Genomic DNA, 25,198 nt, shown 5'->3' on the forward strand with positions numbered 1-25,198 from the left:
AAACCCCCCCCCCCCCCCCACCCTCTCTGTCTCTGCCCCCTACATTTTCAGAATCGATAACGAACCGGCTGCAGCGGGGAAAATGGTTAACGATTGTGGCACGGTTTCGCTTCTCGATCGGAATTTCAGATTTATTTGCTCGCGCGAACTCTCGGTTTCCTACGCTCGTACGTCGTTTACACGCCGGAATTTCTTCGGCAGAAGTTTTAATGAAAACGCGGCCCCGTTAATTGCGACCCTCCCACCGGGTTCTGCGAGTTTGGCGATCGCCAACGGCCAATCTCGATCGAGAGAGAGAGAGAGAGAGAGAGAGAGAGAGATCCCTCCGATCGCGACAGGTCAACTTTAAATTAAAATCGTTGCTCAATGGCTGGCGCGACCCCCCGACTGAATTATTAGCGCCTTTGGGCATTCGTTAAACCGTTCGGTGAATTATTCGATCGGTAATCTCGGCTGATTCATTCGCGCCGGCTCGCGAAAGCGTGCTCGCGAGAAGTTTAAAACGATAATAAATCTGGGCCCGTTTTCAATCACGAGGCCTTCACTTTCCCGTCGTTTTATTCCAAAATGCTTTTACTATGCTTTTCCTGAAGATACTATAAATTACTGTGTAATATATTACTATAGTAAAAAATAGAGTACTATAGAAAGTGGTACATTACTATAAATATACTATATTACTATAAATATATATATATATATATATATATATATATATATAGTAATAGTAATATATTTAGTTATAGTACTATATATTAAAACCTAGTAATATATAAATACTAAAACATAGTAGTATATAAATACTAATATTAATAAGTAATATATAGTAGTATATAGTAGTATATAAATACTAATACTAATAAGAAAATTGTATATTACTATAAAAACACTATATTACTATAAATATATATATATATATATATATATATATATGTATAGTAATAAATAAATATATATATACTAATAGTAATATATAGTAATATATTTAATTATAGTTATATATAGTAGTATATAAATACAGTAATATAGAAAATGGTATATTACTATAAATAAATAAATAAATAAATATATATATATATATAGTAATATATAGCACTATATAAATACAGTAATATAGAAAATAGTATATTACTATAAATATATATATAGTAACATATAGTAATATATAGTTAGTAATATATAGTACTATATAAATACAGTAATATAGAAAATAATATATTACTATAAATATATATATAGTATATATAATAAAACATAGTAATATATTTATATATTAATATATAGTAATATAGTAAACAGTATATTACTATAACTATAGTAATATATAGTAAAATATAGCAATAATATAGTAATGTGGTAATATATAGTAATATATAGTAAAATATAGCAATAATATAGTAATATGTAGTAATATATAGTAAAATATAGCAATAATATAGTAATGTAGTAACTTACTATATAATATATTACTATAGTATCTGCTGCATTATTCTTTTTCTTTTTTTTTCAAAAATACAAGTTCAAATATCGGGGAATTTTTCGAACATCGGAAAACTTATACTGTTCAAACGCTTTCGTACCATCGATTACTTTCGAGACGTGTTTACTGCGAATTTACTGCGACCTCACAATCAGTTCAAACTGCGAATTTTCGATCTCTAAGCGTTATTTGTTCCCCCCCCTCCGGGAGAGAACTGCGACTGCGATTATCCGAACAACAGCGAGTTGCAACCTTCGTTCGTTCCGGGCCGTACACAGTTGTTCGCCGGGGTTAACAACTGTATTCACGAAAGATGAATGGCCCCTCTAGCGCTCTCGTGCCGTGCAAATATAAAATGGAGCAATGCCTATTCAAAGTTCGTTCAAAGATTAATTGGAACACGCGACTCTGGCGCGTTATTACACGCGGGGGGGGGGGGAGAGGCAGTAAGAATGCAAAACGCTTCAGGGTGATATCAGTGACCGTACAAAGAGCAAAGATATCAAACGAGTAAACAAATTACGTACGGGTGAATGGGTAAGGGGAATTAAAAGCGCGATAAAAGCGTTTCTGTAAATTGTATGATTTGTATTGTAATTATCGAGGATAATTACAAAAAAGACGGGAGAAATTTCGAAATTACACGATTCGTATTATATCGGGGATGTTAACTGCAAAAAAAGACAAGAGAAAAAAAAAGGAGCCCCGAATGAAGAAAAGTTTCACTCATTATTTTCTATTTTTTCACGCAGTATCGTCTCTTCCTTATGGTTGTACCATAACACCCTGTGTTAGTAATAAGGTAATAAATTTTCAAACGAAATACCTCGTTAGACAAAAGGAGCCGTAAACTAATTTATTTACTGCTGGGGGGAATTTCCAAGGAATTACAACGACTCACCTTCACGGAGAAATTCTCCGACCCGACACAGAGCTGCCGATTAAAGTCCCTGCTGGAGACGCTGCGGCACGTCCGGTTTCCGTTTAACAGCTTGTTGAACCGCAGCCGCACGATCTCGTCGTGCTCGCCCTCGAATCTATACACGCAGCTGGAAAATCCGTTGCAGCCTGCACTCGCGTCACTTAATCGAATTTACATGGCCGGTCGGCCACGCAAAGGAATCGCTTTCCCGATCGATACCACGCCACCAGGAGGAGATTACAAGCAGGAAACTGACCGGTCAACGACGTTTCTCCTTCGTTGATCGATTAGCCGGTTTCCACCGTGATTGCAAACTTCCCTGAGTGAACCCTTTTACCGAGCGTTATATCTAGACGTTTCGCCGATTTTTTTTTCGTTTAAAGAAACATATTCTTAGAGATTTTATTTATAGAAAAAAAGTGAATTTCAATTCGTGTAAAGTAGTGATGGTGAAGGAACGACACAGGTCGAGAATGTTTTGTCCCGAAGTTGCAACATTTTCTCAGTTTTAACCATATTTAAGTATAACCCAGGCAAAACAAATGATAAATTTGTTACTTCTTAATAATTTCTATCCAGCGATTATCGTACCGACCGAGTTCAAAAGAAAAAGAAAGCGACGAATTATTGTATACGGTTCGGTCACTCGTTATGGTCCGCAATTAGTGGTTAACCTCTTACACTGGAATGACGTGCCACGCACGTCGAGAATTTTTTGTCCCNAAAGTTGCAACATTTTCTCAGTTTTAAGGATATTTAAGTATAACCCAGGCAAAACAAATGATAAATTTGTTACTTCTTAATAATTTCTATCCAGCGACATCGTACCAACCGAATTCAAAACAAAAAGAAAGCGTCGAATTATTGTATACGGTTTGGTCACTCGTTATGGTCCGCAATTAGTGGTTAACCTCTTACGCTGGAATTACGTGCCACGCACGTCGAGAATTTTTTGTCCCAAATTGCAACATTTTCTCAGTCTTAAGTATATTAAGTATATTATATTTAAGTATAACCTAGGCAAAACAAGTAATAAATTTATTATTTCGTAATAATTTCTATCTATCTACAGTGATAATATGCCGACGAGTTCAAAAAGAAAGCAACGAATTACTGTATACGGTTCGGTCACTCGTTATGTGTTCCGCAATCAGTTGCCAGCGCGAGTGATTCACGTCTTTTAACAAACAGTCCGTAAATTAACATTAGGAATTTTGAAATTTTATCTCACGAGGGAAAATTGATTTGCTCGCCGGATACTCGTGTTAGAGATTTTGCATTTCGATTTTCAGCGACAGCGCCGCCGAAGAGAGAAGAGACACCGATAGTCAAATATCCAAAGCAAATATGAAATTTCGTAATTTCAGTGGCTGACGGTGGCGCTCCGGTAGGTAGTTTCGCTGTGTCGCTGTGTCGCTGTGTCCCTATGGGCAGTCGGCGTGTCGCGTAATTACAATTGCGAACAAAGTAAACGAGCGCGTGAAACGGCGTCCAGCCGGAGTTTCTGTTTGAACAGCAAACAGGGACGCGGGCGACGATCGACGTGAAAAATCGGCCGGCGTTTATCAACGGGTAGCAACCATTTCCAAGACTTTCCAAGGCGGTGTAGTTCTGATCGTGTGACTGCGTCAGAGAAAGAAAGAGAGAATTCATGAATTCGCAGCAAGGAAGAAGCTTCAAAGAACGCTTACAATCACGCTTACACTTTATACCTCGTGCAATATTGCGGTTCCCCAAAACGAAGGAATGAAAAAATACGCGAGAGAAGAAATTTGAGGTTAGGTGAGTTCAAAGTTGTCCCATATTTTTTTTTGACAGTTGACGCACCGTGAGATATTTTTTACCCCACGTAAAGATGTGTTTCAATGAATTTCATTTCAAACGTTGCATGGTGGTATCATTTATAGTAGAGTACAGTATAGTTTATAGTATACGGTAGAGTTTTTCTTCTTTAATCACTTGCGCTGGCAACTGATTGTGGACCGTAACGAGTGACCAAACCGTATACAATGATTCGTCCCTTTCTTTTCGAACTCGTCGGTATGATATCACTGGATAGAAATTATTGAGAAGCAATAAATCTATTATTTGTTGTGCCTATTTTGTTTTACTTAAATATACTTAAAACTGAGAAAATATTGCAATTTTGNTGACAAAAAATTCTCCACGTAAGAGGTTAACCACTTGCGCTGGCAATTGATTGCGGACCGTAACGAGTGACCGAACCGTGTATACAATAATTTATCGTTTTCTTTTTCTTTTGAACTCGTCGGTATTATATCACTGGGTAGAAATTATTAAGAAGCAATGAACTTGTCATTCGTTTTGTCTAGGTTACATTTAAATATACTTAAAACTGTGAAAATGTTGTAATTTGAGACAAAAAATTCTCGACGTGCGTGGCACGTCATTCCAGCGCAAGAGGTTAAAATTGCGTGCCCCTATGATATATATCGACCTATCGACACTCTCGAAGGCCTTCCAAGAAAAGAACACTCTTCTTCCTCTTCCTCTTTCTTTCTTTCTCCTCATTTTTTTTTCTATCCTCGATCTCGAAGGAGGTCGAGGAACTTGACGAGAGGAGGAGGAGCGGGAAACTTTGAAAAAGGAGAAGAGAAAAGGTAAAAGAGGGTGGGGAAAAATGGAGAAAAAAAAAAAGAAGAAAAAAAGCGCGCTTGCACACTTTCGTCGTGGTGCACAAAGGGACTATTTACGGCCGGTCATCGCTTTTTGCCTGGTGGAACAAAGGGGCGAGAGCTCTGCTGACGCGCATCTCATTCGAAATCGCGGAATCGTTTGCGCGTAAAAGGCGCATCCCAGTTCGAGCTGGATGCGGCCGACGGGAAGAGAAAGAGTTTATCCACACGGTAGGTCGCCCCGCCATTTTCCTCTTTAAATGGGCTTTAAATGAACAGATCGCTGCTTGAAATCTCTTGCTCCTTTTATTCATCCTTACGAGATGAAACTTACTTCGGAACTTCTTTATCTCTTCTCTTATCTCTCGTCAAATCCGCGAATATCGTTAACTCCAGACAGTTGATTATTTTAAAGAGATACCTGCTAGAACAAATTTTTCAGAATAGTCGCAAATTTGCCGTATTTACTGCACGTATTCATTGTTTCAGTCTAGTTCTAATATTTCTGTCTATTTCTAACTGCTGTATTTATAATATTTATAATATTATTATATAATTATTTATTATACTAATTTATAATACTATTATATTATACATAATGTATAATGGTATTATAATAGTATTATTATATAATATTATATACTATAATAGTATTGTATACTATTATACAGTATTACAATATATATTATAATAGTATTATGAATTATAATACTATTAATAGTTTGTAATATTTGTAATATTATTATATAATATTATATACTATAATAGTATTGTATAACTACAGTATTACTACAAACTATAATACTATAATACTATAGTTTGTAGTATTATTATATAATATTATATACTATAATAGTATTGTATAACTACAGTATTACAATATATATTATAATAGTATTATGAATTATAATACTATTAATAGTTTGTAATATTTGTAATATTTATAATTCTATAGTTATACTACTAATATTTATAATATTTCTATCTCCCTGTACCACTATATTCATCTTACTCACTGTCTATAATTTTCACCTTGACGCTTATTCTTGCTCCTCTCTCTTCCTTCACTTTTTCCCTTTTCGTACAAGAAAGTATTTCCCCCGTTTATAAATTAAACTAAATATAAATTAATATAATAAACTTAATATAATTAATATATTGGTATTAGTATGAATATTATTAAAATATTATATTTATAATTATAATACTAATACTAATATTTAATAATATAAAACTTAATATACGGAAGGAAACGGAGAATCTTTATAGCACAATATAGTGTTCATTTCTATATTTTATTCGTGGAAAAATCAAAAATACGCTGTTTCTTATTCATAAAGTATCTAGCAAAAATTACTATTTCATTATTGGTCCATTTCGACCATTTTGGTAGCTGTAGCGTTAGGGGCATTCACTCAAGGACGTGGTATCGAGAAAGCGTCCCGAACAGTAGATAGCAATAAATGGCGGGAAAATGGGCTCACCTGATATTTTTCGCGCCGCCGCGGCCGTAAAGGAAAATGTCGCGCGGCGCCTGGAATCTACGATCGGGATAATGATCCCGATTCCGGCTGTAGAATATCCTCGAGCACGGTCCGCTTCCGTAAGGATCGCCGTCCTGGTGGAGATCCACGAACTCGTACAGCGCACGAAAATTCACCGGCCTGCGGGATCCAGAGAAATATATATTTCAGTCTGCGTATTTCACTGAAATTGTCTGTTCGTTGAATTAACGAGTTAAATTAATGTGCTGGTAGGGTTAAATTTTGGCACCTTTTTTTTTCTCATACACTACGACGGAGTAGCAATAATATTAAATATATATATATATAATATTTCTATTTAAATTTCGATAACATTAATGTAATATTTATAGTATTACATTACTGTTGTAATATTTTAATAATATTTATAATATTATAATATAGCATAATATTATAATAATTATAATGTTATACTATACTATGTATTAGTATAATATTATTAGTATTAGTATTAGTGTGGTATACTAATACTAATATAATATAATAATATTAGTATAGTATAGTAGGATTAATATTAATGTTAGTATAGTATTAGTATAATACAGTGGGATGAATATTAGTGTTAGTATAGTATTAGCATAGTATAGTAGGATTAATATTAGTGTTAGCATAGTATAGTAGGATTAATATTAGTGTTAGTATAGTGTAGTCGGATTAATATTAGTGTTAGTATAGTATAGTCGGATCAATATTAGTGTTAGTATAGTATTAGTGTAGTAGAGTAGAATTAATATTTGTGTTAGTATAGTATTAGTGTAATATAGTAGGATTAGTATTAGTGTTAGTATAGTATTAGCGTAGTATAGTAGGATTAATATTAGTGTTAGTATAGTATTAGTATAATACAGTGGGATGAATATTAGTGTTAGTATAGTATTAGCATAGTATAGTAGGATTAATATTAGTGTTAGCATAATATAGTAGGATTAATATTAGTGTTAGTATAGTATAGTCGGATCAATATTAGTGTTAGTATAGTATTAGTGTAGTAGAGTAGAATTAATATTTGTGTTAGTACAGTATTAGTGTAATATAGTAGGATTAGTATTAGTGTTAGTATAGTATTAGCGTAGTATAGTAGGATTAATATTAGTGTTAGTATAGTATTAGTATAGTATAGTATAGTATACTAATACTAATAGTATAATAGTACAGTATACTATCACTAATATAATAGTATAGTACAGTAGTGTCAATATTGGTGTCAGTATACTATCAGTATAGTATAGTATTAGTATTATACTATACAATAGTATAGTATGGTCTATTAGAATTAACGTTATTATAGTATAAAAGTTTCTAATAAAATTTTGAAAACGTCGGGTTGCTCCGGAAACAATATTGCGTACAAAATTGTACGTCGTACATACATTAAATTATACATACGATACGTAAGATAATATATTTATACCGGAAACAAGAAAGTATCGGCGCGCGATAAAAAAAATACAGGAATATTCATCGACACGCGTAACGGGGCGTCAACGTTCGATACGATACGATAGAGGGTAATTATCCCCCCCTCAGCAGGAGGGGGGGTTGCAAAAGGGGGTTATTTACATTTTATTTTTCACTGGAAGCCCGACACACCGCGCGTGGAACGCGGATGCGTCGCACGGTCTAGTTAATCCTTTCCGCATGAAACGAACCACCTTCACACCCTCCCCCCTCCTCTGGCTTTATCAACCCCGCTGCTAAACGGGGCAATTTCTCGATCGACGACGCCCCCCTTGCGCGGCCAATTAAAAGATGAGCGACCGCTCGCGTACGAGGTGTTTTTTCCTTTTTACCCGGCGAGCAGCTCGATTTAATTGAAACTCTGGCCGAGGAAAGGGGATTTCCAAGGATCGTGAAAGGGAGAAGGACTCGGCTGGATCGCGGTGAAGGTTGCCCTTTCTCCTCCAGGAAGTCAGAAAATGTTCCTCTTTCTGTCGTTCTAGGTTCATCGTTGTTACGTTCGACGTGTATGTACACGAGTGGTCGAGCAGTCGACTGGAATGAAAAAGGTCTGGAATAAAGTCTAAGATAATGGAGTTTTAAAGAAAGTAGCCAAAGAGAACTCTTGGCGATTATTCTTCTCTGTCATGTCTGGAATTAGAAATAGAATTCGTATATTAGTAAATTTTCGCCGAAACGTAGCCACATGACAAATCACAGCATAACAGAAGTGCCAAAGTTCAAGATAATATTATAATAATTAGTTTTCAATGTACAAATAATTTAAGTTCGGTTTCTCTAAAAAAAAAAAAAAAAAAATAAACCGAATTTTTTAACGAAAAAGATGTTATTCCTTCTCCTCTTGAGTTTTGCTTTTTTCTTCACGTAGAATCTCTATTAAGGAAGAAGGAAAAATTTGCTATCGATACCATCACTCTGCTATAGTCTCTTTGTTTCAATTTAGTTACTTTATTTCTGTTAATTCTATTTGCATTGTAATTATATAACGATAGAGATTTATGTCGAAAATAAAATAAAACAGAATAAAATGGAATAAAATAAAATAAAACAGAATAAAATACAATAAAATACAATAAAATACAATAAAACAGAATAAAATAGAATAAAATACAATAAAATAGAATAAAATACAATAAAATACAATAAAACAGAATAAAATAGGATAAATTACAATAAAATAGAATAATATAGAATAAAATACAATAAAATGCAATAAAATAGAATAGAATAAAATAAAATGAAGTAAATAAATAATTAAATTAAATAAACAAATAAATAAATAATAAAATAGAATAAAATGCAATAAAATAGAATAAAATACAATAAAACAGAATAATATAGAATAAAGTACAGTAAAATAGAATAAAATACAATAAAATAGAATAGAGTAGAATAAAATGAAATAAATAAATAATTAAATTAATAATTAAAAAATTAAATTTTAAATTAATTAAAGAAAAAAAAGATTGACACATAAATGTGAAAGGAAGATTTGCGAAAGGAGGGGGGAGGCAACTGCTCGAGAAATTCTCTAGAAATTTCTAAAAGCTCGACTCTATGGAATTTGAGAGGCTTTCGTGACTCGGAGCGGAGCAGTCGACGCGCAAGGAAAAATCGCTTCTTATAAATAACTGATATGGGGCGAGAGCCGAGGCGCGGAACCGGAAGAGAGTGGGAGGGTAGAGGAGGAGGAGGGGGGGGGGTACGGTCGGGAGAAGGAGCGAAAACGTGCAAGTGCGGCAGATATTGCGCTGCGTCGCCATAAAACCTCCGCATTCCTCGCGTGTAACGTTCTGTATCGATTCCGCGAGCTCGGTGTCACGAGCGAATTTCGCCTGAATTTATATTCAAAGTTTTCCACTCCCTTGAACGAGCAGACAGAGAGACAGAGAGAGAGAAAAAGGTAGCTCGAAACACCGGAAGCACGGTGCTCTGATTCCTGGAGGAAGCCCTACGATCTACGCGAAAGAAGTATACAAGTATTCAATCTTCGTGCTCGATCTTCGTTTCGTGGATTCGACGTTAATTCGCCTCTTCCACGGAAAATGTCGTTCCTTTTGATTCGAAACTTTTCACCGAAAGAAGACGCGAACGCTCGACGCTTTATAGGCGTTGAAGGGTTAAAAACACGGGCACTTTACTTCCACCCTCCGCCGAAATAAAATTTTTTTCATTCCGCCTCGTCGCGAACGAATATCCGGACAAGCTGCTCGTTAATCATTCCCAGTGATCTCGCTCTGTCGTTTTTAGCGACACTTTACTTTATCTCTATATCGTTATCGTCTCGCTTGCAATCTAAATTATTGTACAGTTGTTGTTATTATTATTATTATTATTATTATTATTATTATTATTATTATTATATTGACGATGAGATTATTATTGTAGTTAATTTGTAATAGTCGTGTTACATCATCATTTGTAATTCGATAGAATTGTAGAGTTAGTTATTTGATCAATTGAATTGTTATAGTCGTTATTGCTATTATGTTGATAATGAGATCATTATAACGGTAGTTATTATTGTGGTTAGTTTATAATAGTCGTATTATCGTTTGCATCGTTTGTAATTCCAATTTAGATTTATATTAATTCTAATTAATATATTGCAATTACATGATATTAACATATCATTATTAATATTAACAATATATTATAATTGGATTAATATTAATTCTAAAAATCTAAATCTAATATCAATTACTAAAGTAATGTTAGATGCAACAGCGGATACCCGAAGAAGATGCGATGGCATTCGATGATTTTCCGAAACATTCACCGACAGAGGCCAGTGAAAGCTTTCCCGCGGAGATTTCGGCCCTCGTAGCCGTGAAAAATCTCTTTACACCGCCGCCCGAGAGAAAACATAATACGGCGCGGCCGTGTCGATCAATAGCGCCCACGTGGAAACAACGGCGAACAAAACGGCACGCGGCCGATGTAACTGAAACGGAAAACGTTCTCCCCCCACCCATTTCCTACACCGTTTCGTGCGTTGCCCCCTCCACCCGCCGTTTCGCTCTCTCCGCCCCTCTAGCAAACGAGTTACACTCGCCTGAGAGCCGTCGACTCGACCATCCGCATCTCGATGGTCAGGCTGCTTCCGCTTGACACGAAGCTCTCGCCGAGCGAGCAGGGACGGCTGGTGTTTTGGAGGATCGCGTGGTCGCAGGTCCTCGGCACCTTGTCCTTGCAGTAGCGGGCCAAGAGGGTGGTGTTCCCGGCGGGACGGGCTGCCTGAGGGTGCGCCGGCTCGGCCGATCTGTCACCGTGGCGTTGATGCTCCTTCTCGCTGTTTCAAAGATTTAAGATTAAAGGTTCGGGAGATTCGAACGTTTAATTCCACGTGTTAAAATTTCTCGTTAAAGAAGCAACTTTTAATATTACTATTGATACCAATGAAATATAATTAATAATTAAAATTATTATTTGTTGTAATTTATATATCGTCAGAGATGGATGATTGTTTAATATACTGCTCATAGAAATTAGGGGATATTTCGAAATGAATATGAAAGGATTTGATTTCTTTTCTTTTTTATTGAACAAGAACACCGGAAAAGCAAACGACAAGTTGTTCTTGTTTAATAAAAAAAATCGGCAGCTTATTTTTCTCATCGCTTCATATTAATTTGAAAATACCCCCTAATTTTTGTGAACAGGCGAAACGTTTAGTTGAATATAATTCCCAAAGTCTGTAGCTGATTATGGCAGAGTTCTGCTGTTTCTAAGTATGTGAATATAAGAAATACGCACATTACATTTGAGTGTGATACTTATGGTCCCTAATTTCGAAACTCTCCGATTACCGACGACAAACTGTCGTTTATAAATCATCCGAATCTTCTCCGGAGAAATTTCTGAACCGTAGTACGAGCCACCGGAAACCTCTGTACACAACCGAAACTCCCGCATTGTGTAAAACGAAACCAAACAGCAAGAAGATCCAGCAGCGTCCCGCAACAAGAAAGCAAACTCAACTAAACAGAAACAAACACGCGCGGTTCGACCGTCGGTCGTCTAGATCTGCGTCGAAGTAGCACAGATTTCCCTGGCCGCCGCTAGAGTTCGCGAATTTTAGCCAGAAGGAGGGGGGAGGAACTCGGCGATCCTTCTTCCCCGTGGAGAAGAAATACGACGTAGATTCTGTGCCTTTTGACGGGAGCAGCCAGGGGAATCTGAGAAAATAAGGGCTCGAAACTTTCGGTTCAGAGTTGCGGGGAATACATTCTGGCATCACCGAAACCAGGATGCTGCGAGAAGTTTTCTACGTCGCTAAATCAACCGGTGTTCGAAACTTTAATGCAGGACTTGGCTGTGTTGTAAGAGTTGTTTGTACTTGTAACAATTTATTCAATCATTTTTGGCGAACCGACGGGTTAACATCCCTATAAATCTGACAAGCATGAACGACGAAAGTTCAAGCGGCAATAACCACTGATGTACTTGATTTGGAACTCGAGTGTATTTGATTTGATTATGATGTGTATGTTTGAACTGGTGAAAACAGTGGATCCAGACTGAGTTTAAAGCTATCTACCTTCACGATCATTTCATCTCGCAAATTTTCACAAAAGTGTTTTTATATTGTATGGGAAAGACACTGTTTTTTTCTGATAATATTACAAACTTGAACTCTCCTAAGACATTGGAAAAATATTTTTCCTAAAGTCGTTTTGTCAAACCAGATACGCTGGCAACTGATTGCGGACCATAACGAGTGACCGAAATTCTCGACGTGCAAAACGAAATCAACACGACAGTACATGCCTGTGACCATATGAGTTCTAAAGAACGAGTTATCTAAATTACAACGAATTATCTAAATTCTAACAAATTACTTAGATTTGTACAACGAACTATCTAAATTGTAAAATGAACTGTCTGAATCATCCGCGTGCACTCGTAAGAATTTGATCTTCTATGAGACAAGTATTCGGTCACTGTCCAACTCGAAGAACGCACGAGCCCCCTCGTCTAAAGTTCCAACGAAACAAGAGAATGACCGGAGGATCGAGTTGCTCGAAAAGTGGCAAGCTAACCTAACCTCGTCGTTGGCCGAGAACTCGCTAACTCTAACGAAGCGTATTAATCAAAGATAGAGAGAGAGAGTTCAACCGACCAGGCAAGATCGTAGCACTCGGAAAGCGGCATCATCTCGCCGTCCCAGACCATCAACGTGGTGGAGCAGTCCTCGTCGCCGCTCGACAAGCTGGTGCCCACGTGAAACTTCAGGATCGACAGCCAGACGCGGAACTGCGGCTGCGGCGGTCGTGGCGCTGGTCTCCTCCATACGGTCCCCGGTCGTTGTTCCGGGAATTTGGGCAGAGGGCGCGGCGGTGTCGGACTCGGTAAAGCTGGCCCTGCGCCTCGTAGATGGTACAGGCACGTGCTGTTCCGCGGCAGGGAATGACGCGGCGATGCCAACACTCCGCCACCGCTGCCCTGTAGCCAGAACTCGCAGTGCTTGTTCTTCGCGTACGTCGGCGAGTCCGCGTCCACGAATTTCACCTGCAAGTGGAATTTTACGTCTTTTTTTATCTTTCTGTTAATTGGGGGAGAGGAGGGGGGGGATCTTGTAAGAGACAAGATCATGCTTTAGGTTAGGTTAGGTTTACCAATTCCACATTAAACATTGAAATTAATTTTGGGGGGGGGGTTGTAGGAGACAAGATTATGCTTTAGGTTAGGTTAGGTTTACCAATCCCACATTAAACTTCGAAATTAATTTTGGGGAGGGGGTTGTAGGAGACAAGATCATGCTTTAGGTTAGGTTAGGTTTACCAATCCCACATTAAACATCGAAATTAATTTTGGGGGGGAGGAAGGGTTTGTAGGAAACAAGATCATGCTTTAGGTTAGGTTAGGTTTACTAATCCCACATTAAACATCGAAATTAATTGGGGGAGGAGGGCTGTAGGAGACAAGATCATGCTTTAGGTTAGGTTAGGTTTACCAATCCCACAATTAAACATCGAAATTAACTTTGTAATTTTGTTTTAAAAAATTACAACGATACGATTGATGGTAAAAATTGTAAATGGCGAACACAATGATAAAGTTGGTGGTGGACATTGAAACGACGCGCGTTCCAAAATTCGTTACCCAGCGCCAGAAGAGATTCGTCGACGTCAACGTCGCTTAACCCCTTTCGTTGGCGAAAGAAAGAAATTAAAACGCAAAGGGAGAGAAAGAACAGGAAGAAACCCGTCTCTAAAATTCATTATCCCTCGTTGGCTCGCCGTTCCCGTAGAAAATTGTGGTAGAACGGTGGCTGTTCCGGCTATCCATTTAAATGCGATCCTCGTGAGCCAAGCAGGAAGAGGGGAGAGGGGCGGGGCAGGGGCGGTAGTTCGCCACCGTCAGGTGTAAAGCACGCTGTTCCGGCCCCGTGAATGTTTGAACAGAATTACCACGTACTTGCACTTCTAATTGAAAGCCGTGGAGCGAGTGTGGCGGCGTAGGATGAAGGAACGTGCCGTAAGGAGACGTGGTGAACTCGACCAGGATCTCGGTCCCGCTGCTGGTCGCTTCCGGCACCGGCTCCCCGCCACCACAGAATTTCAGGATCACCGGGTCCCGGGTCGTGTACCCGTCGTACACCGTCACGTAGTCCTGCGGGCACGAATCGACGTTCCCCTTTTTAATTTTCATTTTCACTTCTATTTCTCATTTTTGTCTACTGTTTATTTTTACATTTTGTCTCTGCGTGTCATTCTTTTGTTTCTATATTTTATTTTTGTAATATTTCGTAATATTTCATCGCAGAAATGAATTTATTACATTTAGTTTCATAATATTATATATTATTTTTGTACTTTATTTCATTTCCACTCGTTTTTCCTAGCGAAGAATATCTTGAAAAGTCAGACACTGAAAAATCGATGTCAGTGATACATAACCTCTTGAGTGAACAAAATCTGACGATAAAAGAACCGATTTGGGAAACGATACGCCTTTTAAAGTATTTCAGCTATTTGTTATCATTAAATGTAACAAACCAACGGAAACTCCAGGTTTATTATTTTCTACAGCGTGCCAATGGAATCGCAAAAACAAAGAACATTTCGGAAAATCGATGTCAAAGCATAACCTCTGTAATACATAACCTCTAAAAACTACCGAAAACTGACGACAAACGATTTGGAAAACTTGCAGAAATACTTTTCGCGGTTACTGTAGATTTCAGAACTAAGGGTAGTAATCATTCTCGATCGAGTCGATTTAACACACGTACATACGTATGTACGTTCGTAAACTTTCGATAGCCGTTTGAGAGGCACTCGCCAGGATCCTCGGGCATTATCTTCCTTATCTTGCCCGGCGCTATAGCCTGCCAATAAATTCCGCTTATCAACTTGGAGCACACGGCGCTCTGCCTTCGTCCCCGAGACTCGAATTTAGTTACTCTCCTCTGCGGATCGATAAATTCGGCAAATGGTTCCGTGATCTAAGAAGCACACCGGCCGGAATTGCCGTAACGACCTGTTCGACGCCACGCGCACAAGCGTGGGTCGAATTTGACCATAAGTTGGCCACAAGTCAATTTTTATAGTATTATATATAATAATATAATATGTAGAATATACGCTATTATATAAATAATAATTATACTATTATATATAATAATTTTATATTACTATTATTGTGCTACTATTATATATATATATAATAATTTTAATATATATTTTTTAATATATATAATATTTAAAAATTTTAATATATATAATAGTAGCATAATAGTAGTAATATACAATTATTATTAGTAGCATATATAATAGTAGTAATATAAAATTATTATATATGCTACTATATATATATATATATATATATATATAATAGTAGCATAATAATAGTAATATAAAATTATTATTAGTAGCATATATAATAGTAGTAACATAAAATTATTATATATATAATAATTATTATTAGTAATATAAAATTATTATATATATATATAATTAATATATTATATATATATAATAATTTTATATTACTACTATTATATGTGCTACTAATAATAATTTTATATTACTATTATTATGCTACTATTATATATATATATATAAAATAATTTTTTAGTATTTGTACATTAGAGATTCATTCACGACAAAAGTATTTTTGGCTAGCTTCTTTTAACTCACAGCGTCCGATAACCTCGAATTTGTCTCGATTCGCGGGATATTCCGACGTTCCGGGTTCTGATACGTACCTGAACCACGTCGCAATCTTTCCAGAGGCGAAGCTCGCGCGGCGACGATTCCGCCTGGGTGGCTGGCCTCGCCCTTATCGCCACCAGTTGACCTCGGGGCTGTCTCACCGAAATTAAGGCGTGTTTCCCCGGCGGCACGTCGTGCTGTCTCACCTGTGTCATAAAATTAAACGGGCAATGGAATACGTTCCATTTCCTTTCAATCTGTGCCGGTAGTAGTAATAATAAAAATTAAAAAAAAAAAAAAAAAAGAAAACGCAGCGAGAAACTGCGTTGTTTGTTCCAAAAATTGATAGACAACAAATGAAAGTGAAATGAAAGTGTTGTAAAATTTGCGAGTAGATTTTAACCTACCATGTACAGGTGTTAAACTTACATGGGTCAGATTTAGGTTAGGTTAGGTTCGTGTCTGTTTCCCTTTTGAAACGTTTCATTCGGAAAATTATTATTACATGAAACAGTGCACAAAATCACATCATCGAACAACTTTAAATTACTATATATTATTTATTTAAATTACTATATGTTATATATTGTATAAATTATTATATATTTAAATTACTATATATTATTACTATGAAATGCGTGAAAAGTGTCATAAAGTCGATTTCTTTCTACCAACTCGTTACATCGCGAAAAAGCGCGGCAAAATTTAAATGTTACGCTCCTTATCTGGTGAGAAAGCGACGTTTGCGTCTTTAATTAAACTAAATTAAATTGAATTGTCTGTTCAACGGTGGCATAGTCGCCAAAGACGAAGCCGTATCGAAAGATTTGATCAGCCACGTCATCTCTCCATTTACCACTTTTTTTTTCCGATGCGACTTTCTCGTGACTTTCTCGCCTCGAAGTGGGAATGGAAACTGCGGCGCAACTTCCGGAAACGACCGGGCAAAATTCCACCGGTCGCATCGAGGTGTATTTAACGGTCGAGAGTCGACTTTGGCGGCCGAACGGAGAATAATAGCCCCCGGGTTGTACACTGCACACCCCGTAAATTCTCGTCGGAATGCCAGCGTTGGTCCCTTCGAGTTCCGAAAGCGAATTCTTGTGCGGGCCCGTCGCGCGATTTTGCGGTGGCGTGCCGCTTCACCGATTACCCCCACCACGTTGCGCTTCTCCGATTTCCCCCACCACGTTGCGCGTGTCACGTGAACGTTCCAGCGGGACGCCACCCCCCACCACTTTTTTCACGCGGCACGAAACAGCTCTGTCGATATTCGTCAGTGCACCGTGGAGATTTCAATTGTTTGAGACATTTTTTTTTTTTTTATTGATATGTTTTTTTTTGCGGTGTTTCCAGAGAGGAGCACGATTGTACGTCGATAATTTAAAGCGAAGACGATGAAAACAATTGGCGATAGTTTCAGTTGATGTAATTTTATATATATATATACAATCGTTTAGCGATCCATTTGGATTTGTTTAAAAATAATTTTTCATTTATGTGTTCTGTATCAATCTACTATACTTCGAATATGAGTTTGCATAACAGATGCTTTTTCTCTATCACTTTTAATTTAATTTAATTTTTTTCTCTTTTTTTTTACGATCGATAACAGTTTCAATATCACATTTACGAAAAATTCTCAAGGATAGGCTTTTAGACATCCATCCAACAAAATATTTTATCAACAGACTCTCGGATATCCGTTAACAGCGAAAAAGCCAGAAGCTGCGTCCCGCTGCTCGAGACTTCATTCTTCCTCCGGACAGATGCATAAATTTTCAAGTAACTCGCTAAGAAAGCCAGTCGCTGGAATCGTCGTCACGGACCGCGCGCGCGTCTGACAATTTATGATCCTGTATTCGAGTTCTGTCAGACAGAGTAAGTAACGAGGAGCGAGCGTTCTGGATTTCGCACAAATGATTTTCAAAGTGTCGTTCGAGACAAAGTGGATATGACGGACGTCAAGGATTGGAGAAGAAGGATTTTTCTAGAACTTTACTAACGGTGGACGGAAAAGTTTGTCCGTGGCTGTCGCAGATGAATTCTACATCTTCGGTTTGATGGAAATGCATGTAAGAAAAAACCTGCCGCAAAGTTAACCTTAACCTTGAATTTTCAAAATTTTCGAATTTTTTTTTCTTGCATTGTATTCTATTTCATTACGAGATTAACGTAAAATTTTTTCAAAAACATTGGCAAACAGTTCTTTTGAAAAATGGTAAAAGATTACATTGCGGATGAGTGCTAACAGCGACTTTATGATTATGTCTATTTTACGTAATTTTCGTAATTTTTAACATTTGGTTTATCATAGTTGTAGCATCAGTGTGAGTCTAAACAATCGAATGATAAAACTAACTGTTAACATTATTCGAAATATAAAAAATTACGTGATATAGACGAGTTCAGAATCATAAAGTCGTTGTTAGGACTCACGCGTCCGCAGTGTTAAACGATTAAGAAACATTTTTGCCATTTTTCAAAATAACTATTAGGTTGCGACCTATGGTTCCTCGAAAAAGTGACGAGTAGAATACAATGCAAAAAAAAAAAAAAAAATTGACCTTGAAATTCAAGATCTCAATTGAGAGTTATACGAAATTTAGAGCCAAAAGTTAGCAATTCGAGTAAGTAATTTTTACTTTAATAAAACCGAAAATTTTGCCTAACGTATCTTTCGCTGAAATCTTTTCACATCACGGCTGAAAAAATATTGTTTCTCATGTCCGACACTAAAAAATCATGGCGAAAAAGATTGAAATGTCTGTGATTGAAACAAATTCGTGCTCACGTTCATTCGTGTTTAGGTTAGGTTTAGGTTTAAATTAGGTTTAGAGATAGTTAGGTTTAGAGTTAGGTTTAGGTTTAAATTAGGTTTAGAGTCAAGTTTAGGTTTAAGTTAGGTTTAGAGCTGGTTAGATTTAGATTTAAGTTAGGTTTAGAGATGGTTAGGTTTAGGTTTAAGTTAGGTTTAAAGCTGGTTAGGTTTAGGTTTAAGTTAGGTTTAGAGATAGTCAGATTTAGGTTGGTTAGGTTTGGGTTTAGGTTTAAGTTAGGTTTAGAGATGGTTAGATTTAGGTTGGTTAGGTTTGGGTTTAGGTCTAAGTTAGGTTTAAAGATGGTTAGATTTAGGTTTAAGTTAGGTTTAGAGCTGGTTAGGTTTAGGTTTAAGTTAGGTTTAGAGATGGTCAGGTTTAGGTTGGTTAGGTTTGGGTTTAGGTTTAAGTTAGGTTTAGAGATGGTCAGGTTTAGGTTTAAGTTAGGTTTACAGATGGTTAGGTTTAGGTTTAGGTTATATTTAGTTTAGGTAAGTTATATTTAGAGCTGGTTAGGTTAGGTTCAAGTGAAGTTTAGAGATGGTCAGGTTTAGGTTTAAGTTAGGTTTACGTTTATGTTAGGTTAATCAAGGGATACGTACCGCGTAGTAGCAGGTGAGATTGCGCGGATACAGTCCGGGGAAGTTGGGCGACTGCAGCCTGCAGTTCTTCCGGTCGCAGTCGCTGAATATACGCGAGCAGTAAGTGCCGGATATCAGGTCCCCGAGGTATTGCTCCGCACTTGGCTTCGTCGTGATCGACGGCTGCTCGACCATCTGTACCGGCATCGCCATCGAGCTGTTAGCGTAGTCGCTCGAGGACGTCGACAGGCTCGTCTCCGTCGACGCTGGCGTCCCTGTCGCCTGCGTTATCCCTGAAATCGTCCCTCGTTTCTATTCAATTCTTCCCTACATCCTTTCACTAATTTTATTTCTCCCTTTTCGCACAATTTTCGTCACGTCATCAGAAAATGTCTGGGGCTCGAAATTTATTTCGAATTGTAAATGAATTTTTGAGACCAATGTTCGTCGGTATTATTATTACCAAACGGACAAGTTTTATTATTTGCTCTCTTTGCGTGATTTCCACTACGAGTAAACCACGGTACGAGTCCATTTGCCTGAACGAAATTTTAGTTGCTACCCGAGTAAATGAGCTTCTATTATGTAAACTTCCTGCAAGTAGTTTATGCACGAGCCAAGTACGACGAGGCAGGACGAGGATTCTTTGAAAGACGCTGCAATCTTGCCGGATAATATTACCGTCACCGACTATCTACGAAACGTTATTACGAGGCACAACGACGTATAGCGGTGTTGCTCGAAAACCTTGAAATCTTTCGAAACACGCCGACTGTGTTGGTGTTTTCTCAACAAGATTTCATATTTACGTATTTTGTTTCACTCGTATTTCGATGGCTGATGGAAAAGTGTCAATTCTTGAGAAAAGAAGAAATTCTTCTTACAGAGTGTCATCAGAAATGTTTCGTACTTTTCTCTCGTAACTGAAAACTTTCGAAATTCAGGCAACAAGTGTAAAATCAGTGAATGAGGAGTCCTCCGTGGAAAACTAATTTCTAATATAATAATTTTTTTAAGATTAACATTTTTTATCATATTTATAAATTTCTTTGGATTATTTCCATATATTTTTTTCTTTAGCAAGACATTTACTATTCAATTTATCAATATCTTTATCATTGTGATTAAGATTTTTTTATTTATCAAATATTTAATTAGCCAATTAATTTTTTAAAACATTTAGTTCCATTAAATTTTCCTAAATCTCTTATACGTTTTGTAGTAATTATTGAATTAATTAGATTAATTATTCGACCTTGAACTTTGTCAATTCGACTATCATCAAACTTAATTTCTGGACATTTAAATTTTAATTTTATTAAGAAGTTTTATAATAAATTGAATCTTTATTTTACCATTTGCTATAATTATTCAAAATATATTGTTAATTTCAGAAATTTTAATTATGCAAGCATATGTTTTTTTCAATTTTACCAATATTACATTTTAATAAATCAAATTAATTAAAATAATAAATGAAAAAAACGTTCCGTTCTTTCTAATTGGAATTAGATCATGACCAATTATTGTATCAATAAACTTAATAAATTTATTAATTAGAATTATTTTATAAATTAATTTTAAATTTATATTTATATTATTAATTATATTTATTAACTTAATTGCAATTAAAATTTTATAATTTCGTGATATTATTCGTGAAAGGACATTTATAGGATACATTTTATATAAATAAATTTATATAAAATAAATAATTTTATATAATCATAAAAAAAATAAATTATTATTTCATAATCATAAATAAATTATTTATATAATTTTATATAATCATATTTATTACTTCTGAATTATTTTTTTTTTATTTCATCTTTTCATAGATCAATTTCTCCATCAATTAAAATTAATATAATATGATCTCCTAAGATAATTTAATTATATTGAAATTCCTTTATCAAATACATTTACTTTAATTACTTTAGATTTCCGAGTTCCGAAAGTTCGTACTTGTCATCTAACTCTGAAGAAATGACAACAGAGAATATATCTGAAAACTCTGAAGAAATTACAAAGAGAAAGGACACCTTATCACACCTTATCGTCAACGATGTGTTTTGCAAGAAATTACATATAACTAACCAAAAAAAAAAAAAAAAAAAGAAAAACTTCGAACCGATAATAAATTTATATGCCAGTTCTTAAAATTGGAGAATTACTCCTCCTACAGAATCATAGAATCATTGCTTCTCTCAGTGTCGAAGACGCTCGTCAAGTTCTTAAAAAAAAAAAGAACTTTCGACTGGCGCGCGTTTCGTGACTGTCGAGAGGCAAAGTCCAACTGAAGAGACTCGAGACAAAGAAAATCCCGACGAAAACTCGAGTGGCTCCTCTCGACGATTGTTTTCGAAACTGTGCCCGGCTTATGGAAATTTTGGTCTCATCCGGAGCGGCGATGTTATCAACAATCTTAAGAGCACCTGGAGAGGAAGCGTTTACGTACCGACGAACGGGTTCCCGTAGCGCGCCACGGCGTCCGACTTCCTGATCATCTTGTACACCATCCTGAAGTCGAAATTGAATCCCGTCTGATCCTTGCTGAGCCTGAGCAGCTTCAGGGTGATGGAAACGGTCTGGGTCTCGCTGTAGTAAATCGCCGGCCCCCAGGACGTCCCGCACCAGAGGCCACCAACGTCCGGCCGCTGGGCCTCCGAAATCTGCAGCGAACCGTCCGGGCATCCCTCCGCCGTGAACGACACGAATTTCCCCAGGGTGAAGCTGTCGAACGTCAACTGAAATCGCAAACGTCGTGGCGACGTCGGTGAAACTCTCGTCGAATTAGGGTGCACAGCGTTCCTTCGAGCGAGAGAGAAATTTGTTCGAGACACTTTGATTTGTGAATCTTGTTTCTTTCTTTTTTTTTTTTTTTTTTTNTTTTTTTTTTTTTTTTTCTTTTGTTATCAAACGATTGTTCGGTACATATAATGGAGAGGACGAGAGGAAGCTATAAAGTAGATTAGATCCAGAGAGAGAGCTCTTTATTTTTATTCCTTTCGCTACGATAGTTAGTAAAATAGTGAAATACGTATAATGGGCATTGCGACGTCTTACCGACTCCCGTGACCTGAAATACCGACGTGGTAAAAAGATCACTGGTTCTCTAGCGCGCTCTACTTTAAATAACGGCGAGTTGTGGAACTAATACTGAACTGACACAGTGTTGTCAAATAGCGAAAAGTGAAGCTGGTAGCAGTGAGAAATTATTCTACTGTATATCAAAAAGACTACTCTAGTCGTGTTTTACAGATTTATAATTGTTTTTTTTTTTTTTTTTTACTATGTAGTGAATTAAAATTTTAAATAATTTTAATATGTAGTGAACTAAAATTTTAAAATTACCAATACATGGTCTTCTGCACGAGTGATTTATATTTTTATTAAACATTCTTGAAAACGATCTTTGAAATAACTAAATTTTCAATTATTTTGAATTACAGAATTGTCTGTGGTAATACACTTTGGCCATCGAGACGAGATTTTTTTAGTCTCTTCTATTCGACAGTAGAATAATTATACAATAAGAAATTATTGTAACGAAGAATCATTCTTAGTCTATTGCAATTCGGTAAAGATGTAACTGTTAATCTCTTAAAAATTTGATGTTAGATTCTCGTTTGAAGAATTAAAGTTTATTTAAAGAAAATATTCTAGATGCTTGTCAAAATGTTGTACCAGGAAATTGAAGGACAATTTTGTTTCAAAACGAAGTAACGGATTCAGAAAATGATTGGACCAAGGTCTAACTATCGTAGCGAGGATCCGGATTAAATGAGCTGTTTATTTTGAAAGTGGCCTAAGTTCATTTACATTTAAAAAACTGTAGCTCTCGTCTCATAAAATTTCACTGCACAATACGTCTTGGTATCAGTTTGAAACTCTTGAAAATGGGACTTGAGCCATTTTCAAAAAATAAAAATTTTCATCATTCCATCAACCGGCTAATTTTCTGCGTAATCGAAATCTTAGTGCTTTTGAATATAATTAGTTACAATTTTTTTTGTTTAAAAATTCACTTTCAAAGTAAACGGCTTAAATAATCAAATCAATTTCTCGAGGACGGGGTGTCCGTAGAAATAAAGTACACAAGAAATGCCTAGAACAATGACGGCGAACCCTTTTGAAAAGTAGGTCAAATTTTGTTCATTATTGTTTTTAGTACTAGCTCGTGAGTCACTAAGTCAGTGGCGTCACTTGGAAAGGCGGAGAGGAGGATGGTTAAAAACTACTTTTCTTTGGTTCTCACTTTTATAATCCTCTAAAAAGTTTACGTTTCCTTTTTGTTTTGCAACGTTTACTTTTGCAAGTGAAGAGCAAAGAAATAAATGTCGACGTCGAAAAATTGATATAAAAGGGGTGACATCACGCCTAGTCACCCCTGCACTATACATTATATATATATATACTTTATTTCTTAATATTTTTTATTGTCTGTTCTCTCTTTTGTTATATAAGAAACTAGCAAAGCTACCCATTCTGAGAATCTGTGATCTAGTGTGTTTTTTTAGTGTTTGTTACATCTGTTTAATCGTAGGCNGCTATATAAAATTTTTTAGACACAACTAACTCGTACAACATTTAAGATTTGAAATACCTATACGTATACATAACCAAGTCGTAAATCCTCCATAAAACACAATTATGCATTTATATCTCACGTTTAAACTCCAACCGAACACTTGTAATTTTCTTAACATTTTTCGAAAAGAGGACTTTTCGAAAAACAATTAAAATTCTTTTATGCATATAACGATAAGTTTATAAAAATCAACGTGTGGGTCATTTAAAAAGCCAGAATGGCGCAGTCCTGTAGCACATCATCGCCTAATCGATGTTGCCAGGTAACGAAGAAATTTCCACCTACCCGTTAAATCACGGGATACGATTCTAAGCGTGAAAGGAGAGTTGGAGGGGAGGTTGATGGTTCAAAAGACCAGTGGGAGGGGAAACGTTGCTGTTTCCTCTTCGCTGAAAGAGTTCTCTCGCCGCCTAGTTTGAAAAAAAAGTGGGAGATGGGGGGGAAAAAACTGAGCAACAAGAAAAGGAAAGAAAAGAGAATCCCGGGAAACGCGGCCAGCCAGACGGTCCAGGAATTAACGGTGGAATTTTTAATAACGCAAATTGCTAGGATTGCGCCCGGTTAGTCGGAGGAAGGCATTCTCGAACTAACGAAAGCGTTTTCCCGGGCACGGGAAACTTTCGGGAAACGGAACGAAACGGGCCGAAAGTTTCGTCCGCGCGCTGCCAAATTTATTTATACGCGGCTTGTTTGTCAGTTTCTCTCGGCTTGTCCCCCTGTTGCCGCGCGTTTCCCGCTTTTTGTCAAAGGGATTCTCTCGACCACGTTCGCGGAGGAGATTAGTATAGTGTAGCATCGTAGGACATTATCGAAAGGTCCGTAGTTGTAGCAGTATGTACATTTTTTTCATCACAAGTCGAGGGAACATTGACCAACTTGTTCGCGGACCGTAACGAGTGACCGAGCCGTACACAACAATTCGTCGCTTTCTCTTTCTTTTAAATTCGATCGATACGATATCACTGCATAGAAATTATTAAGAATTAATAAATGTATTATTTATTTTAC

The 25,198-nt window shown here is 36.6% G+C and overlaps 1 protein-coding gene and 1 long non-coding RNA gene across 2 annotated transcripts in view; one reads left to right on the forward strand and one right to left on the reverse strand.

Moving 5' to 3' along the window:
* Positions 1-25,198, reverse strand: part of LOC122529886 — a 251,889-nt gene that overhangs the window by 7,111 nt on the left and 219,580 nt on the right. The window contains exons 6-13 of the mRNA XM_043656393.1: positions 22,058-22,346; positions 19,621-19,892; positions 16,253-16,405; positions 14,461-14,655; positions 13,163-13,551; positions 11,096-11,332; positions 6,523-6,702; positions 2,382-2,529 (exon numbers count right to left, since the gene is read on the reverse strand). Coding sequence (XP_043512328.1) covers positions 2,382-2,529; positions 6,523-6,702; positions 11,096-11,332; positions 13,163-13,551; positions 14,461-14,655; positions 16,253-16,405; positions 19,621-19,892; positions 22,058-22,346 — 1,863 coding nt within the window. The remainder of the gene's footprint in view (positions 1-2,381; positions 2,530-6,522; positions 6,703-11,095; positions 11,333-13,162; positions 13,552-14,460; positions 14,656-16,252; positions 16,406-19,620; positions 19,893-22,057; positions 22,347-25,198) is intronic.
* LOC122529891 overlaps positions 3,803-25,198 on the forward strand; it is a 35,966-nt gene continuing 14,570 nt past the window's right edge. Inside the window, exon 1 of the long non-coding RNA XR_006306871.1 lies at positions 3,803-4,184. This is a non-coding gene — a long non-coding RNA (uncharacterized LOC122529891). The remainder of the gene's footprint in view (positions 4,185-25,198) is intronic.

This window comes from Frieseomelitta varia, unplaced genomic scaffold, assembly GCF_011392965.1.
Source record: "Frieseomelitta varia isolate USP_RPSP 00005682 unplaced genomic scaffold, Fvar_1.2 scaffold_314, whole genome shotgun sequence".
Taxonomy (NCBI): domain Eukaryota; kingdom Metazoa; phylum Arthropoda; class Insecta; order Hymenoptera; family Apidae; genus Frieseomelitta; species Frieseomelitta varia.